General features: G+C 40.7%; 1 long non-coding RNA gene and 2 gene segments (V, D, J or C); 1 reads left to right on the top strand and 2 right to left on the bottom strand.

The window, feature by feature from the left end:
• LOC115179476 (uncharacterized) lies at positions 1 to 1,760 on the bottom strand. Its single transcript, XR_003872900.1, has 2 exons — positions 1,613 to 1,760; positions 1 to 602 (listed from the first exon to the last, which is right to left on the bottom strand). It is a non-coding gene; the product is annotated as an uncharacterized LOC115179476 (long non-coding RNA).
• A 556-nt stretch (positions 1,761 to 2,316) lies between these two features.
• Positions 2,317 to 3,159, top strand: LOC115179469 (immunoglobulin kappa variable 1-8-like). The segment is given in 2 exon segments: positions 2,317 to 2,393; positions 2,559 to 3,159. Coding segments are annotated over 2 exon segments (387 nt in total).
• A 7,393-nt stretch (positions 3,160 to 10,552) lies between these two features.
• On the bottom strand, positions 10,553 to 11,899 carry LOC115179253 (Ig lambda-2 chain C region-like). The segment is given in 3 exon segments: positions 10,553 to 11,057; positions 11,567 to 11,672; positions 11,879 to 11,899. Coding segments are annotated over 3 exon segments (447 nt in total).
• Between the last annotated feature and the right edge of the window lie 1,957 nt (positions 11,900 to 13,856).

Below are 13,856 nucleotides of genomic sequence, written 5' to 3'. Positions count from 1 at the left end.
TCATGTTATTTTCCTAATCCAACTTTATTAGAACTGAGGCAGACAGCAACATCACAGTAACAGTCTGAGTACAGAACACACAGAAGCCTCCTGTACTCTATACAATACACATTACTACCCATGTTGTCAACTCTTCAGCAGTACTAGAGTTTACTCAGTAAACTACTCTAACACTCTAACACACTACTACTGCTCCAACCAGGCCTCAGACCAGACCAGAGCCTCGACTACTCCTGCTTCCCCAGACAGAGCTCTCCTGTTGTGGGCCTCCTCCAGTAGGCCCTAGCCCAGACACTGGCTCCTACGAAGGGGGGAGGCCTGGGTGTGTTGGAAGTGGGAGACCCTGCAGGTGTAGAGCTCTCCCTGCTCCCAGCCTGCCTTGCTCAGGGTCAGGGTGCTGCTGCGTCTGTAAAGGCCTTCCTTCTCTTCTTCTGGACTGGTCACGACCCCCTGGCTCACCTCCAGCCCGTCCACCTCCCAGCTCACCAGCGCCCCCTGAGGGGAGTAGCCAGTCAGCAGGCAGGCCAGTGAGGCAGAGCCCCCAGAGAGCTGCTCAGAGGAGGGGGGGAGCAGAGACACTGTGGGACTGACAGTAGGACCAGCTGGAGAGAAGAGAACGTTTTAATATTACATTCCAGAGGAGAGAGAAATAGAGTGCTCTATAAAGTATATAACTTATTAAGGTTTACAGAGAACACAACACCTCACAACTCAACAACAAATACATCAATGCACAATAAAGTACATCACTGTTGCTGAGTGGTTATTTATCCATGTATTTTCATTTATATTTGCTGTACTAGGGACAAAGACCCCCTTCATTAAGGATCTTATCACTCAATAACACTGCTAAAAGCAGATATTAAGTAACTTTATACTGTGTTGTGGTGCACCTTCCGTGTCCCTTACTTCAATAAAGCGTTTGTGGCGTTTAAAGGGCAGTCTGCTGTTAAAACAACAAGAAAGTGGGCACCCCGCCATTGTTTTTGGTAAACAGCTGAGGGATGGGGCTGGAGAAATTGAACCTCTCTCAAGTTCATAGACAGAACTATGGATGAAAGGACTGACCATCAATAAGTTACACATTGTAATTTCAACCACGTTTTGAAGCTAGAGTATTACATTGTTCACAAACAATTTAGTAAAACATGATTCTATTTAGGGTTCTGATAAGAGTATGGCAGTTGAACTAAGCTGATGAGGCATATATAAAAAATATATATATATTACTCAAGAATCAAAAGGTATATATAATTAATTTAAAAGTCCCAAAATGTATGTAGCAATCACAGATTGCCCAATTTAAAGTCAGTCCACTTCACAATAATATCAGACAGTAAAAGGAACCAGAAGGTTTTTTATTATACTAACAACATTCACTGTGTAATTCACGTGTCATAGCAGACAACTTAATGTTTGTATAACTTGCTCAAAGACAGGTTGCTTGGCTGCACAACTGAAAGTCTCCCACAGACTGTAGCTAACAGTTTTCATTCTAAAATAAATACTAATATTGGGGTTTCCTTTACAGAGTTCGAGTCTTAAAATATCTGGTGTTCAGTATTTCTATATTCTGTAGTGTTTTGTAAGTAGTAAAGGAAAAAACACTTACTTTTCAGCAGCAGTTTGGTTCCTCCACCGAACGTGTTCCACAGTGATTCAGTCTAGTTAAGACGCTTTACAAAAACCTCCTTCACACAAGAGTGAGCACATTCTGCACTAACAGAACCACTCATATAGCTCCACACAGCTTTGTAGAGCTTTACTATACTCATAAAGCATAACACAGCTTTACATACAATTACACTATTTTACACTCTTTACATAGGAAATATATAGCAAGTAATACTCATCTTTTATCATTTACATTTACATGACATTTGAGTCAGTTAGCAGACACTGTCATCCAGAGAATCTATGTGCATTCATGAGACAAACACAATAATTAAGCACATTATGTACCTATATAGTATACTGATTAATGAAGTCTCTGACTTGAGCCTCTTTAATGTCTCTTCACCCAAATTCACTGCAAAATGTTTTTTCAGTCAATGATGTCATATGTTATCATGATGCATATGTTAGAGTGAAACATTGTCATTTACGACAAATATCAATATTGACAAATGTGCCATTTTACTGTCAACAACAGAAATATAAATCATTTCACATGATTATTATTTACAGTTTATTATTCTGTCCTGAGGTAGGGTGTTTCCATAGAGGAGGTGCTTTGCATTGACAGCTCATGCTTCAGTGCTCTGGAAGTGTTTATAGCCCTGTGAGTTTCACACTTTATGACTGAGATCTGTCCATCAACACAACAGAAACCAGGACCACCATGACTCTGATCACCATCTTCATCTGGACACTGATCTGCTGCTGCCTCAAAGGTCTGTTGTTTTATAACTCTTACAATGGAAAAATACATATTGTTGAGTGCCTTGTATAATCATTGAAATGGATCTCAATGAATAAATGTCCCTGTATAAAATATTATAAAATATAAATGATCTGTTATTTATACTCGTTGATCAATTCATATTTTTCCTCTTCAGGATCCAGAGGTCAGGTGACTGTGACTCAGCCTCCTGTAGTGACATGTTCTCCAGGAGACCCCGTCACTCTGACCTGTACAACCAACCCTGAAGTGTCCAAATACAGTGATGGAGATGAAGCCTTGTCCTGGTATCAACAGAGACCCGGAGAAGCTCCCAAACTCCTGATAATATATGTAAAGACACTGCTAGATGGGATTCCTTCTAGATTCAGTGGCAGTGGGACTGAGAGGGACTTCACTCTGACCATCAGTGGAGTCCAGGCTGAAGATGCTGCAGTTTACTTCTGTCAGAGTTATCATGAGCTCAATGATAAAGCTCTGTTCACACAGTGATTTAGAGCCGTACAAAAACCTCCTGTACAAAATGACAAACATCACTGGTCCATTGAACACAGAACTAAGGGTCTTGTTATATGACATCACCAAGTATAACCACTTTACTAACTCACAGAAATAATGGTTACAAACTAGTTTCATAACCCTCCCAACCTCCCATATCTACAAATGTTCCTTCTTATCAGGAAGATACAGGTGATATAGTCCCATAGAGGATGAATAATCTGTATCATGTCAACATAAAATTGTGTGTAGCAAAAAAATCATAAGTATTGGTGTGCCTCTACATGCACAGCTGGCCAACACTTCAAGGGAGCAGAATAGAGTGTATGTGTGTGTGTGTGTGTGTGTGTGTGTGTGTGTGTGTGTGTGTGTGTGTGTGTGTGTGTGTGTGTGTGTGTGTGTGTGTGTGTGTGTGTGTGTGTGTGTGTGTTTTCATGTGATCATATTGATCATATTACTCCATATATTGATCATATTACTCCAGTGCTAGCTTCCCTACACTGGCTTCCTGTTAAGGCAAGGGCTGATTTCAAGGTTTTACTGCTAACCTACAAAGCATTACATGGGCTTGCTCCTACCTATCTTTCCGATTTGGTCCTGCCGTACATACCTACACGTACGCTACGGTCACAAGACGCAGGCCTCCTAATTGTCCCTAGAATTTCTAAGCAAACGGCTGGAGGTAGGGCTTTCTCCTATAGAGCTCCATTTTTATGGAATGGTCTGCCTACCCATGTGAGAGACGCAGACTCAGTCTCAACCTTTAAGTCTTTACTGAAGACTTATCTCTTCAGTAGGTCCTATGATTAAGTATAGTCTGGCCCAGGAGTGTGAAGGTGAACGGAAAGGCTGGAGCAACGAACCGCCCTTGCTGTCTCTGCCTTGTCGGTTCCCCTCTTCCCACTGGGATTCTCTGCCTCTAACCCTTTTACAGGGGCTGAGTCACTGACTTACTGGTGTTCTTCCATGCCGTCCATGGGAGGGGTGCGTCACTTGAGTAGGTTGAGCCACTGACGTGGTCTTCCTGTCTGGGTTGGCGCCCCCCCCTTGGGTTGTGCCGTGGCGGACATCTTTGTGGGCTATACTCGGCCTTGTCTTCGGACGGTAAGTTGGTGGTTGTAGATATCCCTCTAGTGGTGTGGGGGCTGTGCTTTGGCAAAGTGGGTGGGGTTATATCCTGCCTGTTTGGCCCTGTCCGGGGGTATCATCGGATGGGGCCACAGTGTCTTCTGATCCCTCCTGTCTCAGCCTCCAGTATTTATGCTGCAGTAGTTTATGTGTCGGGGGGCTAGGGTCAGTCTGTTACATCTGGAGTATTCTCTTGTCTTATCCGGTGTCCTGTGTGAATGTAAATATGCTCTCTCTAATTCTCTCTTTCTTTCTTTCTTTCTTTCTCTCGGAGGACCTGAGCCCTAGGACTACCTGGCATGATGACTCCTTGCTGTCCCCAGTCCACCTGGCCATGCTGCTGCTCCAGTTTCAACTGTTCTGCCTGCGGCTACGGAACCCTGACCTGTTCACCGGACGTGCTTGTTGCACCCTCGACAATTACTATGATTATTATTATTTGACCATGCTGGTCATTTACGAACATTTTAACATCTTGACCATGTTCGGTTATAATATCCACCCGGCACAGCCAGAAGAGGACTGGCCACCCCTCATAGCCTGGTTCCTCTCTAGGTTTCTTCCTAGGTTTTTGGCCTTTCTCAGGAGTTTTTCCTAGGGAGTTTTTCCCAGCCACTGTGCTTCTTTCACATGCATTGCTTGCTGTTTGGGGTTTTAGGCTGGGTTTCTGTACAGCACTTTGAGATTTCAGCTGATGTACGAAGGGCTATATAAATAAATTTGATTTGATTTGATTTGATGTGTATGTGACAGAGAGAGAGTGCTGTGAAACAGAAACTTAGATTTGCGTGGCCCCTGTCCCAGAATAGAGCAGTACACTCTCCAGATGTTCCACCATCCTTAACATCCTTAACATGGTACCAGAGCTAGACCAGAGGAGGTTGGACAGTGGACACCAGACAGACTGGCAGAGGTCAAATATCAAATCAGAGATCAGATATCAGTCACAGGTCATCTGGGGAGACAAGTCAGTTCACTAGTCTTGTGGTGTGGTTTGGTGTGGAAAGGGTTGGGCACCGGAAGTCAGCCAGACTGGTTGAGTTCAAAGGTTAAAAGGTCAGAGGTGGTGACGTACCGTAGTTTGGCAGGCCCTCGTCAAGGGGAGGTGGGGGCTACCTTCCTACAATTCTACACATTGTGCAGTGAGGAAGAGAGAAAATGTTGCTGTTTTAAAGCTCATTTCCTGCAATTCTACACATACACCGCCACAGAAAGTATTCAGACCCCTTGGATTTCTTCACATTTTATTGTGTAACAAAGTGGGATTAAGATTTTTTTAAATCCAACTAAAATATAATCATTGCGTAAGTATTCAGCCCCTTTGTTTAGTCAAGCCTAAATTAGTTCAGGAGTAAAATCTGGCTTAACAAATCACATAATAAGATACATGGACTCACTCTGTGTTAAATTATAGGGGTTGACAAGAACTTGGATTTACAAACCCTTCCTCTGTCCCTCGTATCCAGAGTGACTTACAGGAGCAATTAGGGTTAAGTGCCTTGCACAAGGGCACATTGGCAGAATTTTCACCTAGTCAGATAGGGGATTTGAACCAGCAACCTTTCAGTTAATGGCCCAATAGTTTAAAGTGCCAGGCTACCTGACTCCCATCTGCAAGGCCACTCAGTCAAGTCTTGAATTTAATGCACAGATTCAACTACAAAGACCAGTGATTTTTTTATAAAGCCTCATAAAGAAGGGCAGTGATTGGTAGATGGGTAACAATAACAAATCAGACGTTGAATATCTCTTTAAGCATGGTCAAATTAATAATGATGCTGTGGATGATGTATTAAACCACCCAGACACATCAAAGATCCAGTCATCCAGTTTATCCTGAACTGAGCTGCAGGACAGGAAGGAAACTGCTCAGGGATTTTACCATGAGGAAATTGGTGGTTTTACAACAGTGACAGAGTTCAGTGGCTTTGACGGGAGAAAACTGAGGATGGATCAACAACATTGTAGTGACTCCACAATAATGACCTAAATGACAGAGTGAAAAGAAGAATACAAATATAGACAATTAAAATATTCCAAAACATGCATCTTGTATGCAACAAGGCACTATAGTAACACTGCAGAAAGAACACACCAAAGGAATACACTTTTTGGCCTAAATGCATAGCCTCATGTTAGGGGCAAATCCAACACATCACTGAGTAACTGCCTCCTTATTTTCAAGCATGGTGGTGGCTGCATCATGGTATGGGGATGCTTGACATTGACAAATACTGGGGGGGTTTTCAGGATACAGAGAAGCGGAATGGAGATAAGGACAGGTAAAATCCTATAGGAAAACCTGGTTCAGTCTGCTTTACACCAGAGACTGGGAGAGGAATTCACCTTTCAGCAGGACAAGAACCTAAAACACAAGGACAAATCTACACTGGATTTACTTACCAAGAAGACAATGAATGTTCCTGAATGGCCAAATTACAGTTTTAAGTTAAATCTGCTTGAAAATCTATGGCAAGTTTTGAAAATTGCTGTATAGCCATGATAACCCAACATCTTGACAGAGTTTGAAGAATTTTGAAAAGGAAAATGGGCAAATTTGACACAATGCAGGTGTGGAAAGTTCTTCGAGACTTACCTAAGAAGATTCACAGGTGTAATTGATGCCAAAGGTGTTTGTAACATGTATTGGCTCAGGCAGCTGAATACTTATGCAACGACTATATTTTTGTTTTTAAATTGTATCAATCTTTGCAAAATATAAACATGTTTTGCCACTTTGTGTAGATTGTTGACAAGAAAATGTATATTAAATCCATCAGAATGCCACTTTGTAATACAATAAAATGTGAAGAAATCCAAGGGGTCTGAATACTTTTGCAAGGCACTGTATTGCCATGGGGCAGGGAGAAGAATGTGAAGTTTTATAATCTCATGCTATTTAACACATTTTGCAATAAGGCTGGATTCATGTTTTATTTATTAAAGTTAGTTTCCTGCAATCCTACACATATTGCCATGGGGCAGAGAGGAACATTTGCAGTTTATAGATAATCTCATGCTATTCTACACAATTTGCAATGACGCTGAGAGAATTTGTCATTTTGAAATAATTTCCTGTAATTCTAAACATTTATGCCACGCGTTGTGATGTGTTTATATCCTATCTGAGGAGAGGGGGGTGACCATATAGCTTGGTTCAAACTATAATGGTTAAGACAAGGGGATTCTAATATCCCATAACTCTTTGCAATTCATGGGACCAGCGTTGCTAGTTAGCAATGGCGCTAGTAGTTGTCAATGGTCCCATGAATTTGTTTACGCTTCCGCATGGAATTACTTCACTGTCTTAAACTTTCCATCTTCAACCTAGCCATAGAGATCCTATTAAATTACTAGAAGGGTTACGTCATAAACCCTCAAAGTTCCATAATGGGATGAAAATGCTGCCGTTGTGGTCAGGGAGAAATCCAAACCATTCTAATTGGAATGAATGATAGTAGAGGTATAGTCCTGTTTTTAAATATGTAGGAAAATTAAAGTAAGTTGTGTGATGTATTGGATATTGCGTAATAGATTTTCTGTCAACCTAAAATATTGTCATATAGTCATAAATACAGTTTATATGGGTTTAATACAACATTTCTGCATAAATAGCCTCTAAAGTATATATGTAAACAAAATATATGTAAACAAAACGAAAGCTGAGAGTTCTATTATATGATACAATATAAGTACAACTTGTCTAAGTCATATCATCTACTGATTTCAGACAATGTATTGCTGTGAATTGACTGCATTTTTAAATGGAATGTTGGTATATTGGCAATTAATGTGAATGTCACGTCCTGACCATAGTAAGCTGTTATTTTCTATTGTAGAGTAGGTCAGGGCGTGACGGGGGATTTCTAGTTTTGTTTTTCTATGTTGCTATGTTCTAGTTTTGTATTTCTATGTTGGGAAGTTCTAGTTTTTGTATTTCTATGTTGGGCTTTGTTTGAGATGATCTCCAATTAGAGGCAGCTGGTCATCGTTGTCTCTAATTGGAGGTCATACTTAAGTTGGTGTTTGTCCCACCTGGGTTTGTGGGAGATTAATTTTGAGTCAGTGTATGTTTCACCCCTGCGTCACGTTTTTTTTTTTTTGTCATTCAGTTTATTTATGTATTGCATAGTTTCACAGTGTAAATAAAATGTGGAACGACACACACACTGCACTTTGGTCCTCTCCTCTCTACGACAGCCGTGACAGTGAACAATTAATTCAATCATTCCTCTTAAACTGTCTGGCTAGCTAGCTAATAAACATACAGTGCAGATAAATTCTTCAAATGTAGAATTTTAAACAATATCTTATCACAACTCTGGCAAACCATGGTTGACCAACTCCCTGACCAAAATGGCTGACCTTTATCGCTTCGTAAGATGGTTCATGTCATAGAGAATGATAGAGGCCTCTAGTGGTTAAAACAATGTTTTAGCATGGGCAGCGCCATGGAGGGCTTCCACCAAACTTCTGCCATTTTAAAGTAGTCAAAGTACTCAACTGGGTGGCAATTCCTGAATGGCATTGCCCATGCTATCACGGCACAAATAGAAAGATGAGTCCTCTGTCTGTCTGTATGGTGCATGTCCGTTCAAGTGAAACTTCCCAGTCGGAACTCCTAACTTTTGATAACTCTGACAGCATGTGTACATCCCACTAGTTAAAGTAACAACCAATGAAATTCACTTTTTATTACCAGCAGTCAAATTCAGTTAACCAATATGCTACTAATATCTGGTGATGTTGATACTGTTCTGTCATTGTACACCTATCTAGTTATTTATTTACAAAAATCAATAAACAGTTTGCAGGCCCAGTCTGTAATTCCACCAACAGCCTGACCCTGCCACTGTTTGACTAATAACTATTTATTCTGAACCTGAACTGATCTTCAGGATGACGCCATTCTGGCACAAGAGGGCGCCAACAAGCTGAAAATACCAGAGCCAAAGATTTACTGTAGATAGTAAGGCTCCAGTAAGCATCACCTGTCTCCATTGGTCTAGTCTTGGATCCTGGCTATTGACATGTGAAGAATGTTACACCAGTGGAAGGTTCATCCTGAAATCAAATAACATTTGGGCTCAGCTTGACATAACTCCCTTTCAATGTAATATAATGTCCAACACATGTTTTTATTTGGGGGTGAACCTACCCTTTAATACACAGTTTAGTTGTCCTCCTATAGTTGACCATTAGATTGGAACGACTCACAACAGCAAAAGAATAATAAAAAAAAGTATCTCTCTATCTGTTTCTTGCTCTTTCTGCTCTTGCTCTTGCTCTTTCTGCTCTTGCTCTTGCTCTCTCTCTCTCTCTCTATCTCTCTCTCTTTCTCTCTCTCTCTATCTCTCTCTCTTTCTCTCTCTCTCTCTCTCTCTCTCTCTCTCTCTCTCTCTCTCTCCCTCCCTCATACCCAGCAGGTGTGTGATTAATAATAGAGTGCTGTTTTGCATAGTTGTTGAGCCTCACTGCTCCTGACACTTTAAGACTTCAGTGTTATCAGCATTGGGTCCAGTCTGCTCACTCCACTCAGAGTCACAGATTATGATGAAGATGATGAAGATGATATCACTGATTCCACTGCTGATTACGCTGGGGTTTCTGACTCAGGGTGAGAAACTCTCAACATTCTCCCTGTGGTCTACTGGTTTTTACAGGAGCTTGTACATGTTTGTCCATGGAAAACGTTTTCAATGCCTTATAAGTTGATTTTCAAGACAACTCAAAGCTAATTTCTCCATTTCAATTTCAGCGTCATCTGCACAACGTGTCCTGAATCAAGCTGATGAATTGAAGTCTGTTCGTCTGGGAGACAGAGTGTCTATCAGTGCTGTTGCAAGTTCAACCGGTATTGGTGATGACATGAGCTGGTACCTGCTGAAACCTGGACAGGCTCCTAAACTCCTCATCTATGAAGTAAATACCCTTCAGTCTGGAACACCATCTAGATTCAGTGGCAGTAGATCAGGTACTGAGTACACTCTAACAATCACTGATGTCCAAGCTGAAGATGCAGGAGATTACTATGGTATGGGTGATTATGGAGGCACAGATCGTTTCACACAGTGATTTAGAGTCGTACAAAAACCTCCCTCAGTCAGACTGCACAGAGACTGTACTGCTGCAGCTGGGACCTACTGCAGGTGTTGAGGAACAACAGACTGTGATATGAAACACTGGTTCACTGAACACACAACTCAGGTCCTGGTTATATGACATCACCAAGCATAAATCACCACTACTTTACCTCCACACAGAACATCTGGATACAACTCACAAATTCACCTCAAATTCACCAAATAGTTTACTCATGATCAAAACCAACAGCTATATCCCATAACCCCCTCCCATGTCTATAATGGTAAGATGATGTGGTTTTGCTCCTGTCCCCAGAGTTTCACTGTCCCCAGGGGGTCTACCCACTACCCATCCTCCCTCATCCTCCCTCACCCCTACCAACCTTCTGATGTTCATGTTGTTACAGAGCATATTTATTTCATGATAAAAATCAGGGACACCTTGTTTGACATGAATACAAAGTATTTTATTTTGTTAACATTTCCAATCTAAAAGCAGAAACAATAAAACACAGGTACAGATTTAAAGATGCAGAATCCCAAGTTGATGACCAGAGCTGAAGCTCTAGATAGATATTTACAATGATAGAATGACAGATAGGTAGGTGTTCTCTGTGTACAGGGTGTCTACTGGGAGCAGTGGTGTGGCTCCAGTGTGTGAGTGATGGGGGTCTGGTCCTTTAGGGAGGCCTCACAGGTGACTGAGCCAGACTTCCTCCACTGGTCAGTGGGGAGAGTGAGGCTGCTGCTCCAGCTGTAGTGACCGTCCTTCTCCAGGACCTCCAGGCTCTGGCTGCCCTGCAAGGCCCCCCCGGCCCCCAGCCTCCAACCCAGCTTCCAGCCACCCGGGAAGCCCCTGTTGGCCAGGCACACTAGGGCCACATTCCCCTGGTCCTGCTCCTCACTGGAGGGAAGTAGAACGGTCAGGGAGGGACGTACCACACCCACTAGGAGAGAGAGGATGAGGGGGAAAGGAGAGATGACATGTAAGGGTTAAACTGGACAAGAACCTTGAAGAACTTTCAACCACTTTAATATGAAGAAACAAGTATGATACTGTATAAATAGCACAGTGTCAGTGAAAATGGCAGGTTATTTATATATCTTCTAATGTCTCTTTCACTTCCCTCCAAGAACATCTATGAAGCTTGAAAACACACCACAGTCAGTGTTAAATTACTGTACAGAAATTAAACTTTCATAATTAAAATATAAAAAGTTTAATACTGAAGCTGAACTGGTTAAGTGTATTTAAAGACATCAAACACTAAAACTATTATTACAGATATTTGGTATATGAAGTTTTTGTCCTTGAATGATCATCAGAGCATATGGAAACATTGCAAATAATCTGAATTAAGTACACTAAAACTACAAATATTTCTTATTATCTATTTTTGTGACTTTATAAATGTTCCTTAATGTATTATAAAAAAGATAGATCTCTTGTACTTACAGTCAACGATGAGTTTGGTGCCTCCACCGAAAGCGTACCACAATGATAAATACTCATTGAACGGCCGTACAAAAACCTCCTGCACTTTACACACACCAGTAACTCTCTACACAACACACATTCAACACACATTCAACCCTACCACTGATTGTCTGTCAAAAACAGCATGTGTAGGTCATAACTTTTAAAATTCATTTAAGTTTGATGTTTTACATTTTTCATTTTACCTAAATTCCCTATAAAATATAAACTATATATATAAATTTATAAAATATAAATGTTGGATATGTCAAATATCTCTGACAAACTCACTAAGTACAAGAAGGAAGCCATATAGAATACACTAGTATTAAATTAATACACTTACATATAACTAAATAATGTAGTCAATTTCAGGCCTTCCACAGATTAAGGTAAACTACTTCATTATACTGTGACTACTTCATTGTTTCATCAGGTAGGGTGTTTCCATAGAGGAGGTGATTTGCATTGGCAGCTCATGCTTCAGTGCTCTGGAAGTGTTTATAGCCCTGTGAGTTTCACACTTTATGACTGAGATCTGTCCTTCAACACAACAGAAACCACGGCAACCATGACTCAGCATCTTCATCTGGACAGTGATCTGCTGCTGCCTCAAAGGTCTGGGACATTTAACAACCCTTTAACTGGAAATATTAATCATTCGTTTCGATAGCGTCTTTGATATCAATCCACTGTATCAATATCAGAACCTGCATTACTTTTACATTGTAAAATATTAAACCTTATCTGGAATATGTGACTTATTGTATTATTTTATGTCTTCAGGATCCAGCAGCCAGTATACTGTGACTCAGCCTAGTGAAGTTTCATTTTCTCCAGGAGACACCATCACTCTGACCTGTACAACCAATCCTGCAGTTACAATATATTCAGATGGAGGTTGTCACAGAGCATGGTATCAGCAGAGAAAAGGAGAAGCTCCTACACTGTTGACATACACAGTGCTTCCAGCTCGATTCAGTGGTAGAGGAGGGGACCTGACCATCAGTGGAGCTCATACAGAAGATGCAGCAGTTTACATCTGTCAGATTTAACACAGTGGCGCAGTGTTCCCACTGTGATTTAGAGCTATACAGAAACCTGAGGGGCAACAGATTATGACATTGAAAGCTGGTCCACTGAACACAGAATGAACATCCTCACACATCGTTAGACAGTCCCACACCAGGACAATGTTACTCTGGTTACTCATGACAGGATCATAGTTCACCAAACCACCTCCTCTACACAACCATAACCATAACTTCACCTCCATATAGAAACCAGCACTTCACTACCAAACCATTGACATTCACCTCTGGAATGTTCAGATAGAAATTCATTGTGTAGAACAGACATCATTAGCTTTATTCATTGCATTTCTATCTTTAATCTTCTAAATGTTTCATCTCACTGAATGCAGCCCTGATTTGCATGGTCAGGGTGGGATGGTTTTACTTCTGCTAGAATAGAGAGGTTCTGTCCCGAGAGAGAGAGAGAGAGAGAGAGAGAGAGAGAGAGAGAGAGAGAGAGAGAGAGAGAATGAAACATCAGAACACACATACAACAAATAGTCACTACAGAACACATGACACACATAACCAACCCATAAAATAAAGTTTAACATCCATATATGGCCAGCTATGTACACTTTAACATGGATTTATCCTGTAATAGATGTCATTCAATTGGTAACATACATTTTTCTCTTCTTCTAATGCCCCTTAAGGGGAAAGTAATCTAAAAGTAACTGAATGTAATCAGATTACATTACTGAGTTCAAAATTCACATTACTGATTACAATTTTGTACAGGTAATTATTAACTGTTAGAAAGTAACCTACCCAACCCTGGATAAGATATTGTGTAAAATAATGAATTTGAAGAATGTATCTGCACTGTATTTTTGTTAAATAGCTAGTCAGACATTTTTATAGGAATTGATTGCATTAATTTTTCAAATTAACTGCCACTATGCCCACATTCCATTTAAACAATGCAGTCAATCTACAACCATACGCTGTCTGAAATCAGTTGATGATGGGACTTAGACAAGTTGTAAATGCAACAAGTACTGATATTGTATCATATAATAGCACTCTCAGCTTTCCAAGAAAACAACTATTTAGACATTCATGATCTGTTTACATATATTTTAGAGGCTACTTACAGAAAATTTGTTGAAAACCCATAGAAACTGTATTTATGATTATCTGACAATATTTTAGGTTGACAGTAATTCTATTACCCAATTTCCGATATTTCACAT

Source organism: Salmo trutta, chromosome 39 (genome assembly GCF_901001165.1).
Source record: "Salmo trutta chromosome 39, fSalTru1.1, whole genome shotgun sequence".
Lineage (NCBI taxonomy): Eukaryota > Metazoa > Chordata > Actinopteri > Salmoniformes > Salmonidae > Salmo > Salmo trutta.
This window is presented reverse-complemented; position numbering and strand designations above follow the sequence as displayed.